The following is a 20576-nucleotide window of genomic DNA, read 5'->3' as shown; positions in this document are numbered from 1 at the left end:
TGACCACAGGGTCCGGCTGCTGCAGACACAGCCAGCGCTCACGGTGCCACCAGAGACAGGCCGGGTCCTCTCCAAAAACCACCCTGACCTTGGTCCCTGTGCCCCCCAGAGCCCATGGCCACCGCTGGCTGCGCCAGACACGGAGTGACAAAAGCCTGATGTGAAAAACTCCCTCTGCTCAGAAGAGCGCCAAACGGGGCAGCACATTCAAAGTTGTACCTCTGTTCTTAGGGCACCAAGACTAAAGGATCAAGTTTGTGGATGCAATGCTAAATGCATTCTGCAGTTTTACTGCATCTCATTCTAGTAAAAAGTAAAATCACAGCCCAAATTCTTAAATGTGTATGTTTTCTCTGTAATTAAGCCACACAACTTTTTTATACTATACAGAGGACCCGGCAAGCCATTCATGTTTTGATTTAATGATTCCTTCCCTTCACAAACAGCTATTTAGAAACTCACTTGGGGTTATTTACTTGTCTCAGGGATGGTTATCTCTATCTCTTCTTCATTACCCCTTAAGAATATCACCACCTGAAGCTTCAGGGCTCTTTCCTGCAGGGAAACTGAGGCATAAAGGCATCTCCGGCCACCTGGGACCTCAAAGGATGCTCAGCACCTCCTCTCTATGGCAGCTGCACAGGAGCTGGAACCAGCATCACTGCCTGCCAGCCTGAAAGACTTGGCCCTTCCTTCACACAGGTGGCCAAAATCACGGGAAGTCCCTTATCTGCAGCGCCTGCCTGCTTATAAATCATGTATTTCAGAGCTCATATCAGTGCAACGTGTTTTCCACAGTAAACAGGATGTAACTATTCTAACCCAGGCCGAGCTTTATTTTGGCTGCACACATCCTTCCTCTGAAACACCTTTCTTCAAATGACATCAGATCTTCCAACAAACGGATGGGTAGGAGACATAAGGCATTTCCCTCTCCCGGGTCCAAAGAAGGGATGACATGCTGTGCTGCTGCTACTCGCACCCCACAGCACCAAGAGGACAGCTAACTCCATCACGTTACAGTAAACAGGATACAGCCAAGTCACATCCTTCTGCAGGCACCGGGCAGCCACCACAGCTGGGGAATTGCACTGGATGAATGGAATAGAAGGCCATCCACAAGTGGAAGGGGTTAAATCTCACTCTTTCTTAAATCAAGCTGCCCTATCCTGAAGTGGGAAAAAAACGAATGCTAAGTTTTCTTCCAAAACCAATCTCTTTCTATAATCTGCATTTTAAAACACCCCGTGGGCATTTACTGCATTGCCTCTATTTTTCTTTGACACGCTCTGGGTACTCAGTAACTCACAGAACTGTGGGCTGATTCCAGATCAAGGCCTCCTGCCCACAAGACTGCCCCTCTGTTGCTGCTGAGGAGCCTCCTGGGCAAAGCTGGGACTGCCCCAGCCAGCACCAGCCGAGCATTCTGCCCTGCCAGGACAGGGGAACACGCTGCCCCTGCACACTGCAGCTTGTGCTACTGCTGCAAAACTTCACAAGGGATGCAAATGAATTCAAATCAAGGGGCCACAGCTAAGAGGATGCTTACTCAGATTAACCCCTGAGTGCGATTGCAGGAACAAAATGGGACAGAGATAAAAGGTTTCCAGCCACATCAGAGCTCAAGAGTTCAGCTGTCTTCACAGTGTGAGTTCAGTTCTTTATCCCAGGCCTATAAGGAGCATAAAAAGCGATTTCCCAGAATTTCCATTACAGCTCCCCAGCCCTGGGCATGCAGGATGTCCCTTCGGGAAGGAAGTCTGTTGGAAACAGAAGGAGGAAGAGGAGTGGTGAGGCAGCTCTCAGGAAAACCATGAAATGCGCTGATTTCTGCATCCTGTGTTTGTGACCTTAAAAATAGTTCCCAAGCAAAGCTGGAGCTGATTTGTGACTCAGAAGCCCAGAGCCCCTGGCCCGCACGAGGCCATGCTGGCTGTGCCGAGCTCCGGAGCAAGGAGGGAGCCCGGCCCCTCTCTGACTCCGTATCAGAGAGGATTAAAGTGTTGGCTTCCAGCACGCCTGCAGTCCTGGGAAAATGACACAGCCAGCATCGCATAATCTGCTCCAAACTTGTTGATTTGTGGGACTTAGCCATCATCTTCATAGGCTCAAAATTTGGCAGCTGCTCCCACACAACTGACATTTTCAGGCCATTAAAGGCTGTGATAAAAGGGCTCTAGTTTTATCTCTTGCCTTCCTTAACATAAACCATTAGGCTTTTATTAACATTTAGGTATGACTCAGGGAAATTTCTGACTGCAGAGCGAATATTCAGAATAATTAGGATACAGTCTGAAGAGAATAGCAGGACACAGACTTGCACTGAACAGCAGGGACAGGCTAAAAACCAGTGGGGAAATATTGCACAGGAGAATGGACACGGCCAGTGATGCCAAGCCAGCCTGGCTGCACTATGCTAAGGGAGAGTACAAGCCCTGCTCTGTGTCGGGCAGAGCCCAGAGCAAGCACACAGCCCCAGCATTCCCCCCGAGCTCCCCAGCAGTTTGTGCGCACAATCACTCGTTTATCTGCTGCAGTGTCGCAACCAGACCTGTCAAAACCAGGCTTTTTGGGATGCCTGGAGGAAAATGTCATCCTCAGAAGAGGACTCCACTGTTGAGGCACTTGAGATGTAAGCAGTCTCCAGCTGCTCAAGGGCAGGCATTAGCACAGAGCTCCTCAGACTTCCCATCATATTTTTTTAGGCAACAGGAGGCAAATCAATGTGCACTTGTGGCCAGTCAAGGCACTAAGCCTGAGAATCTCTGGCAAAATGAATCGAGAGAATTTTTTTCTCAAGAATTACCAAGAGTACAGTATCCACTCAGCACAGCAGACATTCTTAAAAAACAAAAAAAAAAAGGTTTAAAGTGAGACTTGCACTCTGGTTTCACTGTTTGCTAAGACAAGTTCCTCAAGCAAGGAAGTGGGAGTTTTGCTGTGTTTTGCCCGTTTGCACAATGCCAGCCCTGGGCTAGGGTACTTTGTGAGTCACTAACGGGACACCAGTAATGGTCCATCCCAACATCCCTCTGCTCCCAGCAGACACCCAGACCTTGTGCCTGCAGGGAGCTATCACTCTTAGAAAACTCATCCTTCCCTCTCTCTCCTCTTGACTCCACGCTTTTCTTTCCTGCCAGCTCCCAAATTTCACTCTTGGTAGCCTCCCATGGGACTGTGGCTGAGGCAAGGAAGGGGACAGGGCACAGAGGACTGCTAGAAGGCAGGGGACAGCAAGCACAGGACTGATGGCTGGGGAAGGCACAGCTGGGTCGGGCCAAAGCCCTGCGGCTCAGCAGCAGCAGCAGCCACGCTCACCTCCGCCGCAGCCACAGACCTCAAACCACCAGAGGTGTGAGACTGTGAGCACTGGAAGAGGCTCTCAGCGTCCCACATCGTCTCAGAGGGCAGAACCCAAGCTCCATCTGCTGCTCTGGCAGTGGCAGCCCCGGCAGACAGCGCGTACAGCCGCCCAGCTGCCGCCTGCAGAGCCACCTCAGCAGGAGGACACAGCGACGGGGACAGCACCAGGCCCTGCTGGGCTGCAGGCACTGCCACTCTGCTACAGAGGCCAAAGCCTGGCAGCAGCCTGAACTACCACACGTCCCTCCTGCCATCCAACCATCTGCTCTGTGAGTCCTCAGAGGCTCCAGCCTCAGCTCCAGCAGTGGCACCAAAGTTGGATGCCTGCAGCTGACAGTGTGATTCCCCTCTAAATCTCCTCGGCTCCCTCCTCCAGCCACAGCTGGCCCAGCTCATGTCCATCATCATTCCATCAGCCCCACCCCTGTCATGCTGACCCCAGCTGGAAAAGAAAGCTGCAGGCGATGTGCACAGGTGACCGGCAGACCTGCACAGCCCAGCATGGTCCCCCTTCCTTGCCCCACACAAGCCCAGGGCTGGCACCCACCAGTGCTTCCCCAGCAGGGCACTGAAACAGCAAGCACAACAGCATGGGGAGCTGCTCAAAGTGGAGAAACATGAAAAAGAAGCACTTTCTAAACTAAAATTGCACATCCTTCATGCTGCCAGGAAGACTGGTCAAGCTTATTATGTTAGCCTTCATCCTGCATTAAATACAATACTTCAGATTACAGAATCAAATCCACCAGGAATGGGCAAGCTGGGGGATTAACAAACAGGGTCCAGAGGGGTTGTCACAGTCAGAACAGCACGTGTTTGAGCAGCAAGAGCTCGTATGTCCTTTAAATTCACCCCTCTTGGAAACTCAGCTCCTCTTCCCACTCCCTGGGGACAAGGGGCTGAGCAGATCAGCATGCCTCATCTCAAGGACACCCACTTCTGCTCAGAAGCCCACGAGACACCTTCCCCATCCAAACTGCTCAGAGCAAGACGCCTGGTTTATTTAGGCTGTACTTTCTGAGCTGTGCTCTCCCCGTTACCCCTGCACCACTCAACCTGTGTTTCTCATTTATGTTAAGCTTTGGCCTCAGTAACCAACCTCAGACCACTCAAACTCTCTTCCACAGGGAAGAGTCCCTGATGAACCATAAGTTTGGCTCCTCGATCTTTGGTCGTTACTATTTTATTATTGCTAGACTAACACTTAGCACTTCACATGCTCAAAGTGCTCGGAAGGCATATCTGTGCAAGTCAGGGCTGAAAAAAGCATCCATTAAAGTAGCAGCTTCTTACCTAGCACAACTGGTCTTTTGCATGTGTCAGTTCAAATCTACTTCATTTAGCAACAGTTTATAGTAAATGTTTTCCTGTATTTTCCTCATTAGTTCTGCTGAATCCATCAAGCCCCGAGATAATGAGCACAACTCTACCCTTGTTTTTCACATCCTTAGTAAAACCTGCCTCTGAGAAGCAACGCTGTGCTGCAGTGCTGTCCCCCTCTGGGTACCCCCATGCATCACCTGCTCCACAGCCTCAGCACCAGAGTCCAAAACACAAACTGCTACCACTTGCTCGAGCACCCAGCCCACAGGAGAAGCTTGTCACAGAAAGCTTAATAAAACCATTTTTACTCATTAACTGAGCACTCCAAATGCAGAAGCAACCAAGCTACACAGATGTAGTCTACAGGAGACACACCACTTCCCTGGGTCACCAGGGCAGCCTTCCTCCACTCCAACCCCTGTCCTCATTCTGGGGGCAGAAGAAATTCAAGCAAAGAGAATTATCGGTGCAAAGAAAGTGCAAAGGATGAACGTGTGAGCCAGGCTCCTCCGGCCTGTGGCCAGCCCTCACACTCACAGCCTGTCCCCTCTGGCAGACAGCACCTGAACAAAGAAGGCAAGATCATCGTGGGCTTTGCTGCCCACCCTGCTCACCAGCACGCCACATCTGACAAGAGCTCACCTGGGCCCAGTTTGATCTGGGCCTTCCCAGGCACGAGTCGTCCCACGCCCCTGCAGCCTCGCTCTGTCAGAACGGCAGAGCTGCTCTCCAGATGTTAGCAATAAGTACTGCTCCCTCTGCTCAAAAACATCAATAAACTCTACTGGCCTCTCCAAGTGAGAGATGCTGTAGACAGTCTGCCACCTCCTCCACCTGCTGCAGGGTGCTGCAGCCCAACTTGAAAACAACTGCTCATTTCTTTACCAACCCCACAGGAATCAAAACCAAAAACAAAACAACAAAAAAACCCCCCACCAAAATCCACAAGCAAAAACATCCAATCAAACAAAAAAAAGAAACAGTGAAGCAGATCCCTCCTGTTGATCCCCTGTCATCCTGTGGTCCCAGGGATGTGTGCTGGGGACAGTCACACAGAAACACTTGGGACCTCAACTCAAATCCTGACGCTGCCACTCCTCTGACCAGAGACATCCATCAGGGGGCCTGGGCTCCCACCTCCCCACCACAAACCCAGGACAACAGTGCTGCCCAACACAGCAGCTGCACTGTGCCCAGGGCTCACCGAGCCAAAGGGACTCGAGTGCATGGGGTTGTTGAAACACTGCCCGGGGTCAGGGCACTGGGCACAACGCCACCAAGCAACAGCCACCCACACTCCAGCCAAGAATGCCAACCCCACCCGGCCATGCCTGGTACAGAGGGGCAGTCACACCCTGCTGGGATTTACAAGGTGTAGTGAGGTGTTTCTACAGCATCCCTGCGCATGCATACACATCTCATGGTGCCTTATTCACTTCTCCAGGTGCCCCCAGTCCCATTCACTGTAAATGAAACTTGGAAACATCAGAAAAGAGATGGCAAATCTCTCCATTTCCAGCCACTGAGGCCCTGCCGCTGAGCCTGCATCCACTGTGGCTCCTGGGGCGTGGGTCTGCACTCACGTGAGGGAGTCCATCACCTGCCCTGGAAAACCCTCGGCTTTAGCCAAACCACCCTTTTCCTAAACTGTTATTTAGTTACAGGGGATTTGATGAGCTCAATGGATCAAATCTAGTCTGAGCATCCAGGTACCAGGAATTACCGGGTCTGCACAGCCAGCTGTTGGCAGAGCTCTCCAGACACCAGCAGCATGCCTGTGAGCCCCTGTCCGCCGAGGGATGGCAAACACTTGGCCTGCCCAGCCAGCAGCCCTGGGCCCCCAGAGCAGGCAGGCACCGTGCCACCATCAGGAGCCAGTTTCTGTTCCCTAAAGCAGCACAACTTCCCATTTCCAGGCACAGAAACTTTTGCCACTTTGACCGAATTTCCCTTTGCAATTTGGGACCTGTTTGAGCTTGAGATGCAAAGCAGGGATGAGCCCTGGGGCCCCCAGGAAAGCATTCCCACCACCCACCTTCAGCTCGGGGCACCGGCCTGCTTGGCACGGAGCACGGGGGCCGTGCCAGCCCTGGCACGGGAGAGCCCCGGGCAGTGGCAGCCCACGGGGCTGAGCCTGCCCTCGCAGGAAGGATGGTGCTCACACAGCTCCTGAGAGCTCACTGCAGCAGCAGCTGCTCTTTCCCGTGAATGCCCAAGGAAAGCCAGCAACAGCTGACCACAGCTCACCGGCACCAGGCGAGGGGCAGAGCAGGCAGACAGGGCTCCGCTCTGGCTCCAAGGCCAGGCAGAGCCCACAATGGGGCTCACCCCTCTGTCAGGGCACCCCGGGTCCCACGGCCCCTCCAGGGGTCCCAGCTGAGCCCTCAGCCCTGGCAGGGCAGTGAGGGACACCCACTCCCCATGTGCAATGCCATGTCCCAGAGCACAACAGGTGATGGTGACAGCCATGGTACAGCTCTACAAACCTGGGCAGTGACACCTTGGGGAGCTGCCAGCAACTCTAAACTGCCTGCACTGCAAAACACAGAAATTAGGCTTCTACAAGAACTCCTGCCTCATTTTTAATGAAGAAATTAAGTGTAAATTCCCAGTTTCCTTTCTGTGACTAATCCTCTGGATTTATTTGAGTAGATGTAGGGTTAGAGCACATTTAGTTTCATGTTTGGAATTTCTAAATTAGTATAAACCAGCACTTCAAAGTAACTCAGCTCCTATAAAACTCAATCCCATGGAGATGCCACAGTAGATTTGGACAGTAAGTAGATGCTTTGTCATATTCCCACGTGTATATGAGATTTTTTTCTTTGGGAACATTTTCTGACTGGTTTTAAACCACATTTCCATGCCCAGGCACACATATATACAGAGATTGTTTATATAGTCTACCCAAGGAGTTCATTTTGTTTAACAACCCATTATAGCACAGCTCACTGGTGAGTATATCATCATTACACCCCCAAACACAGTGTTCAGTGACCATGCAGGATCTGACACAAAGCCACAAGAGCCAGAAACTTGAGAATTAATGCTGAAACATTTCATTATCCCATGCCACTATGCCTATGGTTTTCAGCAGAGGAAATAAACTGGATTTTCAGCCTTTTTTTGAGTTGCAGGCCCCAAAATATTTCCCAAGAGAGATGTAGTTCCCTGGCCAGCAAATCTAGGCCTAATGAATATATCTGCTTTCTGTACCTCTCCAGGAGATTTTAGGAGACCGTGGGGCTCATGCAGAACCCACAGAAGACTCTGAGTTTGGTGCAGCTGTGAGCATGGGATGGGGTTTCCAGTGCAGCTTTTCCTCAAATGAGCTTGTTCATCACAGCAAAATGTGCACACAAAGGTGCCTGAGCGTATCCCCAGCCAAGATACCCACTGAGAGATGGAGCAGGGGCAAGAGGACACTGTGGGGGCTTTGCTGCCCTGGGACGTGGCTGGCATGCAGTGTGACCAGAGGAAGAGCCAGGCAGACCTTTGTTTGCAGTGGCACTGGGGGGACGCTCCCGGGATGTCCCACTGCTCTGGAGCCAGCCACAAGCTGGGGATGGGCTCTTGCCTGCTTTGCTTGCTTATGAAATGTCTGTGTGGGATGTCTTGAGCACCCCACAGCTGTGTCACACTCCAGCCGTGTTGTGCAGCCAGCATAGCCTTCAAACCCACTGGGCCATGATCCTCCCGGGGTAGAACAGCTCAGACAGGAGCTATAAACCCACGCAGTGTCCCAAGAATTTGATAAGCTCTGTCAGCACACTGCTGTAAACGCTGTTACAGGCAGTTTGCTCCAGAGCTCCTACTCCTCTTCCCTTCTGGGGGCTCGAGTCCAAATTCCACACGGGCTTTGAGTGGGCAAAACACCACAGTGATTCCATGCAAGTATTCCAATTTAGCTGCATTTGACACAAAATTCATTATAAAAACTATTTCTGTTGAGGGGAAGCAATCCTGGAGCTCACCCACTCACTGTCGGTGCAAGAAGCCAACCAACCTAAATCCTTCCCTCACACATCCTCCTTCCCCTGAGCTGCCACTGTGAATTTATCTCCCCAGTACGTGACTTTTCAGCAACCCTCATTGAGAAGAACCAACAGCCCCCACTCCTGACCTAGACCATCCTCCTCTGCACATTTTCTCCTCGTCTGACACAAAGCTGTTAAGCATGTGCTTAATTGCAAGTAAGCATTTGCACGGAAGACAGGGGCTGTTCCCAGGCCAAGCTGGCGGCTCCCCGTCCCCAGCCTGGGGCACGCAGGCCAGCAGGGCAGCTGGCAGACCCACCTGCCCCATCCACTCTGCCAGCCCTCCGTGTGGCCAATCCCACATGGCCCAAACGGGAGCCAAACAAGAGGCTGCCACCACGTCCACCTGCACAGGGACAAAGGCCCTCGTTGTGTGCCGGCCTCCCCGAGCCTCCCGGCACAGGCCTGCCCGCCGCAGGCAGCAAGAGCAGATTGCCGTGGCACCGGCAGGGACGGCGGGCACGCCGAGTGCCCACTCCCAAACCCCGCACGGTGGGCGAGCGCTGCAGCTCCCTGGCTGAGCCAAAGCAAGCGCTGCTGGAGAGGAGCATTCAATTAGACTGGAGAGCACACACGGGGTCAATGATTTTCCTTTCACACTGCATTACACCTAACAGCCCATGGTCCAGACTTGTAACAACTGACTACTTCAGCTGAACACACGCTTGGAATGAATCAGGCCAATATCAGGGTTTTTTCCTTCCAAAAGGAGATTAAAACCCAAGCATTTGGTCCTCAGGAAGCGCTAACGAGTCACATTTACTAATACCAGAGCCCCTATCAGTGATGCACAGGGATGCAATGGGAAAACTGGAAACCCACTAACAGATACTGATCTGCTCTGCCAGACCAGTTGCTGCTTTAATACATTTTCCTGCTGCCTTTCCATGTCTGGGACACAAAACGTATTGGTGGAAACTGATGTTAGGTTTTTACAGCACAAAGAAACACCCTATTACAACTCTTCTCTTGACACTGCCACTCTGGGACTTGAAAATAAAAACTGCTGGTTGTTAACTTGCTGGCAATTCTAACAATTAAGGAAAAGGCAATGAAAAAAAAAAAAATAAAGGCTCTCCTGACTAGCAGGATGGCTTCCCAGCAGTCTTGATCAGCGGTTTTAGAGGAATATGCTTCAAATAAATGGGAAGTGTAGAAATATTAGGCATGAACGAATATTAATGTTATGCTTCATTTATATCCTGCTGTACTTGACATCAAAGGATCTCAAAGCAGCTTTACAAATGCAATCTGACGCTACATGAGTTGGGTTTCTGAATAACAATAAATACAGGAGTAAGTGGGAAACTGAGGTACCTCGGGTTCAATGACTGGTTCAAGGCCAGCGACACAGCAGCAATGTCAGTTGGTACAAGAACCCAATCTCCCCATCCATCTTATATCACCACTGGTCTTACTGCTGTCTCCACATGAACAAGTTTTCTTGCAGCCTGCTCTTGCCATGGTTGCAAACAGAGGTTCCCACTGACTCCCAAGGGCTTGGCAGTGCTCAGTTATTTTAGCTCATTCCCCTGGTCCTCATATCCTGTTGCTTATCCCTTCAAGAACACAGCATCCTTCTCAGCTTTTATGGCACCAGTGACAACAGGCTCCTGGTCGCCCTCCCTGCCTACCCAGGTAGTACTCGGAGAGGAAGGTGCTACCAGGAACACACATTACAGTGGAACGGTGTGACAAGCCAAGACCAAAGATGGAGTGAAATCTCATCTGTGCGTAGTCTCCCTTGAGTCACTCATTAATTAGCTGTCTAAATACCTTACTGGATACAGCACTTGGTACTTTCAACATCAGCAGCCTGATGATAGTCATGATTATTTTCTTTACTGAACAGAAGCTAGAAAACACTGGACCTCCACAGCAGTCCTGGAGTCCAGGGGAAGCTCAAGGGTGATGGGTGCTTCTGCCACTGTGTTTCAGTTATGACCAGGCCGTTCGTTCACTTCCCAAGCGCCTCGAGCAGCCCCAGCCCCGATGCTGCTGCCTGACCCGCCCTGGCACAGACAGCTCAGTCCCGCCCGGGCTCGGGGGCTGCTCCGCCGGGACGCTGAGCAGCAGCACAGCCAACAACCACTACGGGTGCCTTCACACCCTGTAAATAGGATTCCTGACTGCCAGCGAGTCCTCTGAGAGCCGTGACCATGCCAAGATGTCAGGACTGAGCTCCCAGTGCTTAACACACCCAGTCTTTGTGGAATTAGCGCCAGCTACTAGATTTGTTGGCTGTCAGGCAGCTTGTACTTTGCCACCAGGGAAAAACCGTTCAACTTTGCTAGAGTAGGTCTATGAACCAAGTGCATTAAGACTACATATTTTACCACAGAGTGGAGATGCCACACTAAACACTCCGGTTACCATGGGAAACCTTTCTCTCTTTGCCACTGGCATTGCACAGGGAAGCCCAAGCCCAAATGCTATATCTCGCCTCTGAAATCAAACAGATGTTTTCACAATCTTTGATGGAGCCGAGCTGTGCACTCGTCCCAGAGGAAGGGAAAAATGCAGCGTTAAAGCAGCCTTTTCCCTCTCTTTTTTCCCAAGCATCGTACATTCTTAGTGAAAAGGGAAACAGGCGACTCTGTCTCGCGCTAACATTTACGGCCACTCGGTAACAAATTGTGACAATGGCAAACTTCTGCCACGAACGCGGGGAGCCAAGGGTGGCTGTGTGCCGCCCCTGGCAGGGCTGCGCGCCGCGGGACGGGACGCGGGGCTGGCGATGCCCACGGACATGCGGAGCACCCAGGTTAGGGGAACGATTCGGTCCCGAGCAGGCGGGAGGGTCTCCGGGGACAGCAGGGAGGGCAGCGGGGTGTGAGGCTCAGCCGCCCGCCCGGGGCAAGCAGGAGATGCGCTCCAGCTCGGGAGAGGTGGCGACAGCAGCGGCCACGGGACGGGACACGATGGGGCCGCTGCCCTCCGCCGCCGCCGCGTCCCGCGCCCCTCGCCCCGCAGGAGCCCGCCGTACCTGTATATTTCTCTTCTCGCAGGCCGGGCCGGTGCCCTGCACCACGCTGTCCAGCACGGTAACCATGCCGGCGGCCGGGCTGACGAGGCAGGAGTTGCGGGCGGCCCGGATCGTCTCCTCGATCTCGGCGAAGCGGAAGACGCAGAGCGCGGACTGCGGCCGCCCCCGGCCGCCGCCGGCCCCGGCCCGCTCGAAGACGCCGAAGAGCAGCTCCTCGAGGGGCGGCGGGGCCGGGGCCGGGCCGCGAGGAGCGGCGGGGCTACGCCAAGCTGCCCGCGCCGGGAAGACGGAGACGAGGCGGGTGAAGGCGTCGGCGGCGCCGCCGCAGCGCAGCCCCAGCTGGATGTAGGACTCGGTCAGCTTCTTGGTCTCGCCGCTGCCGTTGAGGGTGGCCTCGGCCGGCTCGCCCAGGCAGATGCGGGCCAGCAGGCTGTGCGCCGGGCTCTCCTTGTCGCCCGCGTTGGCCTCGCTGTTGAGCGCCAGGTAGGCGTACGGGCGGCGGGCGGGCGGCGTGGCCCCGTGCTGCAAGAAGGCGCGGACGAAGCTGAGCTTGTGCCGCGCCTTGTCGCCCGCCTTGATCTTGAGGATGTTGTCGTCGGAGGGGTTGATGTCGAAGGTGAAGAGCTTGGCCAGGTCGCCGCGGGCGTTGAGGGCACGGATAGCGATCTCGGGCGTGTTCTCGAAGCGGTGGTCCTCCAGGCTGTTGTTGCGGGGGAAGAAGGGGCTGCCGAAGCCAGTGTAGGTGGCGGCCACCAGCAGCCGCGCCCCGCCGCCGCCGCCGCGGCGCAGCACCAGCCCCACGGTGGAGGCGTTGGGGTGGTTGGCCGCGACGTTCAGCATGCTTGGGAAGACAGCGACCGAGTCGCTGCCGCCCGGCGGGAAGCGCACGGCCACTGCCGAGATGTTTGCCATGCTGCGCAGCTGGCAGAGGCCCTGGTAGATGGAGCCGCAGACGACAAGGACGCCCTGCTCCGGGTCGGGCTGCAGGATCTTGTTGTAGTTGTTGGTGAGCACCCTGGGGTGCTCGCAGGAGGCCTGCGGCAGCTGCGGTGCGTGGCACAGCGGGCTGTCCAGCACCGGCCCCACCGCCGCCTCCGCCTCCAGTGCCAGCTCGCCCCCCGACAGCTGGAACAGCCGGTTGACGGCCGCCAGGTAAACGCGGGAGCCGGGGCCGTCCAGCGCAAAGTTGTTGGTGAGGGTGGGCGAGAGGAACTTGCGCTGCACCTCCAGGCCGGCGGCTCGGCCGGGCAGTAGCAGCGGCAGCAGCGGCAGCAGCAGCGGCAGCAGCGCGGGGGGCCGCGGCTCAGCGCCCGCCGCCGGGGCCGGGACCGGGAGCGGAGCCGGAGCCATCCCGCCGCCGCGCCGCACAGTGCATGTGCCCGTCGCCGGGCGCGGGAGGGGCGGGCGCGGGGCCGCTTCCTGCGGAGGCAGCGCCCGCCGCCGAGCGACGCCCGCGGGAAGTGGCGGCCGCGGCGGGGGGCGGCGGGGGGCGGCGGGGCGCGCGGCCGCGCCCCCTCCCTGCCCCCGCCCTCCGCCCGCCCCCGCGCCCGCCCCCGCACCGGCGCTCGCCGCGTCCCGGTGCCGCGGGCCCGTCATGTGCGTGCGCGAAGTTAGCGATGTCTGCCGCGCCGCCGACTGGGCGGCACCGAGCGGCGCCGGGGGGCTCCGGACAGGGCTGCTCCGGGCTGTCCCCCTCCTCTCCTCTGCCTCCTTCGCGTTTTCGAGCAGGACAGGCCGGCGGGGAAGGGGCGGGGGAAGAAGGACTTTTCCCAGCTGCGGAGCAGCACGGCGAGCCGGAACAGCCCTCCCCCGGAGCCCCCTTGCAACCCACGCATCCCCCCCGCAGCCCAACACCCGCTCTCTCGCTCCCCGGGGACCGGGCGGGGGGCGACGCCCCACCCCTGCAGCGGCTCTGCCCGCCCGCCTCGACAAAAGCGGAGCGCAGACCGGCCCGCGCCTCTCCTCCGCCCTCCAACGGGCGCCGCTTTAACAAGACCCAAAGTGATTTCCCAAATTACACTCTGGGATGATGTAGGGGACAGCCCCTAAAGCACCAGCCCATCCCGTGGGATCGCTCCACCTGAGCGGGTTCACTCCTGCTGCCTTCCTCCCCGTCTGCAGGTGTGTCAGTGACCCCTCGTCGCGAGGGGACACGTCCGAGACGGAGGAGCGCTCCTGGGCAAGGCTGTACGGAGAGCCGGGGTCCATCCCGGGATGGGGCCACGCATCCTGCAGCAGATACCTTGCCCACGTATCTCACGTCCCTGCAGGCTTCATGAACCAGCCTTGAGCAATTAGCCAGCCCATTACCCAGCTGGCCTCCTGCCACAGTATCGTGACATAGGGCACAGCCATAGGTCGCCCAGGGTCTTGAATCCCTGGGCAACACGGCCCAGTCCCCGTGCAGGAGGGGACGCGGGTGTGCTGCAGCGCATGGCAAACAGCAAGGTCATGGCATGCTCAGCGCTATGTGCATGCTTCAGGCTGAAGCATTGGCGGAGCTGACAGGCAAGAGGAGTGGCTGTGGGCTGTGGGTACAGCATCCTTGCCTCCAGCCCGGGTTTCCACCAGGAGCAGAGACCTGGCTGGAGGACAGTCAGCGCTGGGTCTCGCGGTGCAGCTGCGGCTGCTGTATCACATAACGGCGAGGGTCGAGCACGGAGGCATCGCACCATCCACAAACAGCCAGCAGCCTTTAAAACAAGGGTGGGAAATGGAGAGTGGGAAATGGAGGCTGGTGTTTGGTCACAGCTGCCTGGAAATGCTGCACAGGCGAGCCCTGGAGAGCTGTCCTCCCTCTCTCCCCGGGCTGTGCCTTAGTCCCCTGCCCATTCTTGTGGCATGGAACTTCAGTTATACAAAACATGTTAGCGAGGCTGATGGGGATTCTGTTCTGGAGAGAAAAATCCTCTGTTGTTGTCTAATCTCATTTCTACACCTGCCAATTTTCCTTTCCCCTTCCTGTCTCCTCACCCTCTTCAGAGCACTAATTAATACACAACTGCCTTGGCCATGCCATGTCCACTGAAAATCTGCATTGAATTAAATGCTGTGTTTTCTTCCTATCTAACTCATTGTCTCTGCTGATCATATCCTTAATTAAGAATTATTAGCTGTTTTTAAATATGGGACTCCCAGTTGTTAGTGGCTTTTTTTCTATAAACTACAAGTTAGCAATTTTTAAATGTGATCATGTCTTTAATTGCATAGAAATAAACCCACATGATCCCAAACCCTTAATCTGCCTATTTTAGGATTTCTTATGGCTGCTTACACTGATAGCAGAGCATCTTCCATGTGAAATCAGCCTTTTAAGGCATATCAAATTACGTTCCAGATTACAGTGAATTAAAAAAAAATAGGCCAAAGAACATTGAAAAATGTGTGACTTACCCAAAGGTATCCAGTATTGGCTCTGTCAGAAAAAATTCCCCAGGAACTCTGACTCCTATTGCCTTTGCCAAGCATTTGTCTACACTGATACAATTAAAGACAAAATATTTGTGGTATTGAAGGATTATTTGACAAAGATATTATTGCTATTGTTGTTGTTAGGAAACAATTTTCTGGTAAGATGCTTTGAGGGGAATATTTTCCAGAAATGATTTCCCACCCCTATTATCTGGGCTGTTATAAGCTCCAGTGAGTATTTCAGGATAATGCTCCTAATGGAGTAGTAGAGGTTTTTAAATCTCTCATACACAGATCTCACCATTATTTTTTGTTCAGGAAGAGAAAAAGGTCAAAATTAAACCACAAGCCTCTTGTCATAGAGCATCACCCCCTGACAAAAAAAAAAAAAAACAAAACCCTTCCTCTTTGACTCCTGTGCAGGTTTGAGGATACCAACCTCTCAGCTGGGGCAGGGGGAGAGGGGCTGTGCACACAAGAACTCAAAACTGCTTTAATTATTGATAAATATATTTACACAACAACACTTTCCCTTTAGGGGAAACATGAGTTACTCATGCAATTACTCAGGTTATATTGACTCAACGCTGTCAAGCCCCTGGATTTCATCCCTTTAATACAGGTGCATAAACACCTGTTTATTTGGCAGGAGTTATCTGTGCAGTGCCCTGTGGGTTTGGGAAGGACGTGCACCCTCGCAGGCAGGGGTGGCCGGGTTTGCTCAGCAGCCCTTGGCCCAGCACCAGCAGCGCAGGGCAGGGCAGGGCAGAGCAGAGGTGCTGCTCACAGGGCAGGCACGCAGGACCACCAGGAGCTCCGTGCCTGGGGTGACAGGGACCCCCGGGCCCTGGCAGTAGAGCAGGTGCTCCGTGCCTTTGCGTCTGACACCGAGCGCGGGGGAAGGCCCGGTGAGGCAGCACATGCTGGCACACAGGGCGGCTGCCCCTGCTCTGCCCCGCATGGCATGCAGAGAGAAGCCTGGGCTCAGCCACCGCAGAAGGCTACAGGGACCCTGGCACAGGAGCTGCCACCCCAGAGCTGCTGTGGGAGAGCCCCGGCAGCACAGTGCATCAGGAGTGCTCTGACTCACGCAGCCAGTCCCCCTTTTCTCATTTCCTTTGCTCCCTGCCCCTGGGTGCAATTTGGGTCTCTGTGATTGCAGAGCAGGTTGGCAGTCAACCACAAGGTGAATTCACAAACACTTACAGACAATTTTTGAATCTCTTCAGTCACTTGCTTTCCATCTCAAAAACCTATACTGATGGAAATTGCATCAGAGCAAGGGTCCAGTCCTTGTCTTCTCCACATCCTGCCAGAGGCCATGAGTGGTTATCCTACAGAAGAAGGTAACAGGTAGGAGAAAGTGGAATGGTCCCCTTGGTCTCCTCTGTCCCAGCCCAGAGATGGCCAGAACAAGGCTGTCCCCAGAGCAGCATTTCTGAACAAAAAGCCATTCACCAGGGAAACACAAGGCGAGATGAGGAGGAGCCAAGAAGCACTTGGACACAGAGAAAGCGTTGCCTGAATTAGAGCTGTTCCCTGATCACCACAATTCCCAGATTCTTTCCAGCCGTGCCTGTTACCCTGCCCTGATGCTCTCAGTTGTTAGTCTCCTGAATCACCAGGCTGCAGACATCAGCAAGTGCTCACTCAGGCACTTCGGGGCACTCAGAAATAACAGTGGGCTTGGAAATAGACTGATCAGCAATCCTCAGTGTATTTTTGGATAAGCGTGGATGGAGACCCCATTTTATTGTTACTAATCTGCATTGCAGGAACTGCTCATGGATGAGGCCAGAGTGTCATTCCTGTTTTTACCAATGATTTAGCACGCTGGGAGTCTGCTAGGTGTTTGGCAGAAAGACCAAGGCAAGGTCACTTCCCCAGCGTCCTTTAATCCAACACCCGCTCCGGTGCGGTGCCGGGCTCCGCTGCAGACGGCTGTGACAGCAGCTGCAGGGGCACAGCATCTCTGCTGCCACCGTGCTGCTGGCCTCCAGCCCTGCCGAGGAAGGCTGAGAGGGATTTATGGGCACCTCAGCCACTTTCTGAGTAAAACCAGCGTTTTCTTCCTTGAGCCTCTTTGTTTTCAAAGATGAGCCTGTAATATAGAGCCTTGCTCTCCTCAGAATGTGTAATGCAGTCATAACCTTGTCTGCAGCATGCAACCAGCTGACGTGTTCACCATGAGGGATTTGCCTCCTGAGAGGAGCTGTGCAGACAGAGATTGTGAGCACAAAAAGGTTTCTTTCTGGGTTAATGACAGATTTGGTGATGGTGAAAGTTCACACACACAATAATGCCAGGACTTTCTGGACTGGGAGGTTTATCACAAGGCAATAAAGATGTGTCTTTGGTAGCTTGTGCTGGCTTTGACCTGAGCCCTGTGGGTGGACAGAAGGTCTTTCACCACTTGGACCCTCATTGGATGCAAGAGTAGCAGGTTTCCCAGATTTCCCCAGACCTCCTTGGTGGCCTGTTGCTTTTATTTTCCTTAGAGGCTTAGGCAGGACTCAGCACTCACTTATCCCATTCACACTGGTCAGGGCTGGAGGTGTGGCTCATGAGTTCAAATGCAGCTCCAGTTCTGATCCATGGGCAGCTCAGCCTGTGCTGAGGTGGTGGCCAGGTGAAGCACAGTCCCCTCCACCCTGGTTACACTGGCAGTCTCTGCTCCATGCGTGTCTCTTGTGAACACAGGCATCACAGGCAGGCAGGGGTGCGGGTGGGCACGGCAGAGTAGGGCCCTGGCTCCAGCTGGCACCAGCCTTAGAGGGTTTCTGTGAGTAGCAATGGTGTTCACACCGTTTTGCCTGGGCTGGCCCAGCAGGGGCTTGTTGAGCCCCCCAGAGCTGCCGGGCCCTGCTCACAGATTATGGCCCAACGGATTGTGGCCCATGCAGGCCCCACCGTGCCGGGCCTGCGTGTCCTGACCACTGCCAGCCACGGAGGGGGCAGGACTTGGCTCCCAGCAAAGGAAGCAAATTCAACATAAGGCAGAGCATCCCTTCATGGGAATCCCAGCAGAGGCCAATGCTGATTGCTCAAAACAAAGCTCTGCTGCCCTGGGAGGGAGCCTGACTCCTACCCCAGGGTTCACACATGGAGGCCCCAGCTGACCCATACAGCAAAGCCCAGCAACAACAACCAGCAAGGCTGATCCTACCAGCTTTGTTCAAACATTCTCCACCAAAGCCTGCAGGAAGTTTTCCTTATGAAGTCAGGCAGGATCGTGCTGCATGCTCTGCAATATGCTAACTTCCCCGTGAGCAGTGTGTAATGCTCAATACGTGTTTAAGTAGACAGGCCACCACTACTCATTAACCAAAACAAATGGGAAAAGGGGAAAGCTTACAACACAACAATTGCTTTCAATTAGAGCATATATCTATTGCCAAAATATGTCAGTGGGATTTGACAGACTACATTTTAAACTGTGTACTACTGAAGAACAGGCAGCACTAAAATGCAGCCTAAACTAAACAGGAATTTAATCCCCTTCCCTTCCTCCCCACAGCATAATCATCAGCCTGTAAATATATTATTACAACCCATAGTACCCTTGTTAATTCCAACCAATTTGACTTACCTCAGTGGCTTCAGTGTTATTCTCTCCCATGTTCACTGAGCTTATTGAGCCTTCAGTGTTGATGCTCAATTTGTGCTTTGAAGTGAAAGGGTTAAATGTGGTTAATTGTAAATTTATTGTTTGTTTTGCATGGCTTAATACAATCCTAAGCATTTTGGTTAACATTTCATGTCGCTTTAAAAGATACACCGTTTTGCACTGAGCTAGCTTGTATGCTTTTGGATATGTTGTATGCAGACAGTGTGATCTCGCTCTCAACGTTTCCCTGGTGACCCCAACAGTTTTAAAGGCTTCCACATTGCTTAGATACATGAAACACATTAATTAATCTTACAGATAAGTCAAAAGTCACACACAGAGACACGTGTATAAAAACTACCTGTGTCCACATACACATTTAAAGCGTTGGCAAGCCCCACGCTGGACTTGGTTGCATTTTGAATTTTTAGGACAGAAGGAGAGTTCTCAGACAGTTCCAGTTCAGCTTGCAAAGATGCGGTCCCTGCACCTTCCACATGTTTCTGTACACAGATATGTATTTGTGTTTGAATTCATCACAAATTCAAGAACGTAAAATTCATTATGTTAGAAGTATGCTGGTGGAAACAGTCACATGAATCCTTACACACTTGAAGCCAGTTTTTTATACAGATATCCCAGTGCAATGGGCGCCCAAAGTATTTTACCCACAGTGAATGTGATGCTGAAACTAAGCAGAAGTAGTGGTAAAGCAAAGGGAGATGAAGCAACCTCAGCTAATATGCCTGAGGAGAGTGGAAAAGGCAAACAAACTACCTAAGTAGTAAAAATGACCTTCTAACACTGTTTTAAAATATAAACACCACACAGTTAGAGACTGGGGTACTTTTATTACTTGAATGCCAGCTCAGCTGTCCCATCTGTCTAAGCAGTACTGCTTTAGTGCTTGTGCTATTTCACATCTATGTATTACCCTGTACAGTGTATTTCAGGAGTCATGGGTGTCCCTGGTGCTCCTTTTCTCAGCCTAGTCTGCTCCACAAGGGGTAGAAGGACTCATACAAATCACTCTGCAATCCTACCGAACTCTGTGCAAGTGAGTCTGCTCACACAGGGTGCAGAATGATTTCTCCAGTGTATGAAATGACCCATCAGCCCTGCAAAGGCTGGGCAGCAGCAGCAACCCTTTGCTTCGTGGTGCTTGTCTGGAGAGCAGTGATGAGTTCTAGTAGGCAACAAGGACTGACGAGCTGCAGGTGCTGCACTGCAGGTGACAGCCTGGGTGCTGAGCTCCTCTGCCTCTCCAGATGAGGTGTGCATTGGCAGGATTTGTTCACCAAAAGCTGGCAGGAGGCAAATCCTGTGACACACCATCAGATCAGATTTGGGCTCTGTCAGCTTTTGTCTCCTCCAAGAGCCAAACCTGGGATCCCCACCTCCTGCAATCACCAGCACAAGCTCCAGCCAGGGCAGGACTGGGGTCAGCCTCCCTCCCACTCTGTGGGCTCAGCCCCAGCCCAGGGCTGTTTAACTTCTCCCTGGTAAATGCCAGCCAGGAATCTGTCAGGGGTCACAATGGGAAAACATGCATTTCACTGGGTGCCTTTAGGATGAAATATGGGATTGTTCTCCTCCCTAAGAATAGTCCTTTCAGGCTAGGCAGCTAAATATCAAAGATTCGTTCACAAAGAGAGAGCCACTGGCATACAGGAATTAGCTGAAAGGCTTGGGTCAGTTCCTGGAGAAGGGGTATGAGCAGCACCAGAGCCATCACAGCCTCTCCCCTGCAACCCATGCAGAGCTGCCCAAGATGGACAGATTTCTGTAGCCTGGAATCTGACCTCCTAATCTTCTCATCTCCCTCTTGGTGTTCTCCATCCATGTTCCT

General features: G+C 53.4%; 1 protein-coding gene across 2 annotated transcripts in view; it reads right to left on the bottom strand.

The window, feature by feature from the left end:
* The window catches only part of PLXND1 (plexin D1), a 66737-nt gene extending 53653 nt beyond the window's left edge, over nucleotides 1-13084 (bottom strand). For both annotated transcript variants that reach the window (XM_059480042.1, XM_059480043.1), the window contains exon 1: nucleotides 11710-13084. In XM_059480042.1, coding sequence (XP_059336025.1) covers nucleotides 11710-13059 — 1350 coding nt within the window. In that variant the 5' untranslated portion in view covers nucleotides 13060-13084. The remainder of the gene's footprint in view (nucleotides 1-11709) is intronic.
* Between the last annotated feature and the right edge of the window lie 7492 nt (nucleotides 13085-20576).

Source organism: Ammospiza nelsoni, chromosome 11 (genome assembly GCF_027579445.1).
Source record: "Ammospiza nelsoni isolate bAmmNel1 chromosome 11, bAmmNel1.pri, whole genome shotgun sequence".
NCBI lineage: Eukaryota > Metazoa > Chordata > Aves > Passeriformes > Passerellidae > Ammospiza > Ammospiza nelsoni.
Note: the sequence above shows the minus strand (reverse complement) of the source record. Positions and strands in the feature narration are given on the sequence as shown.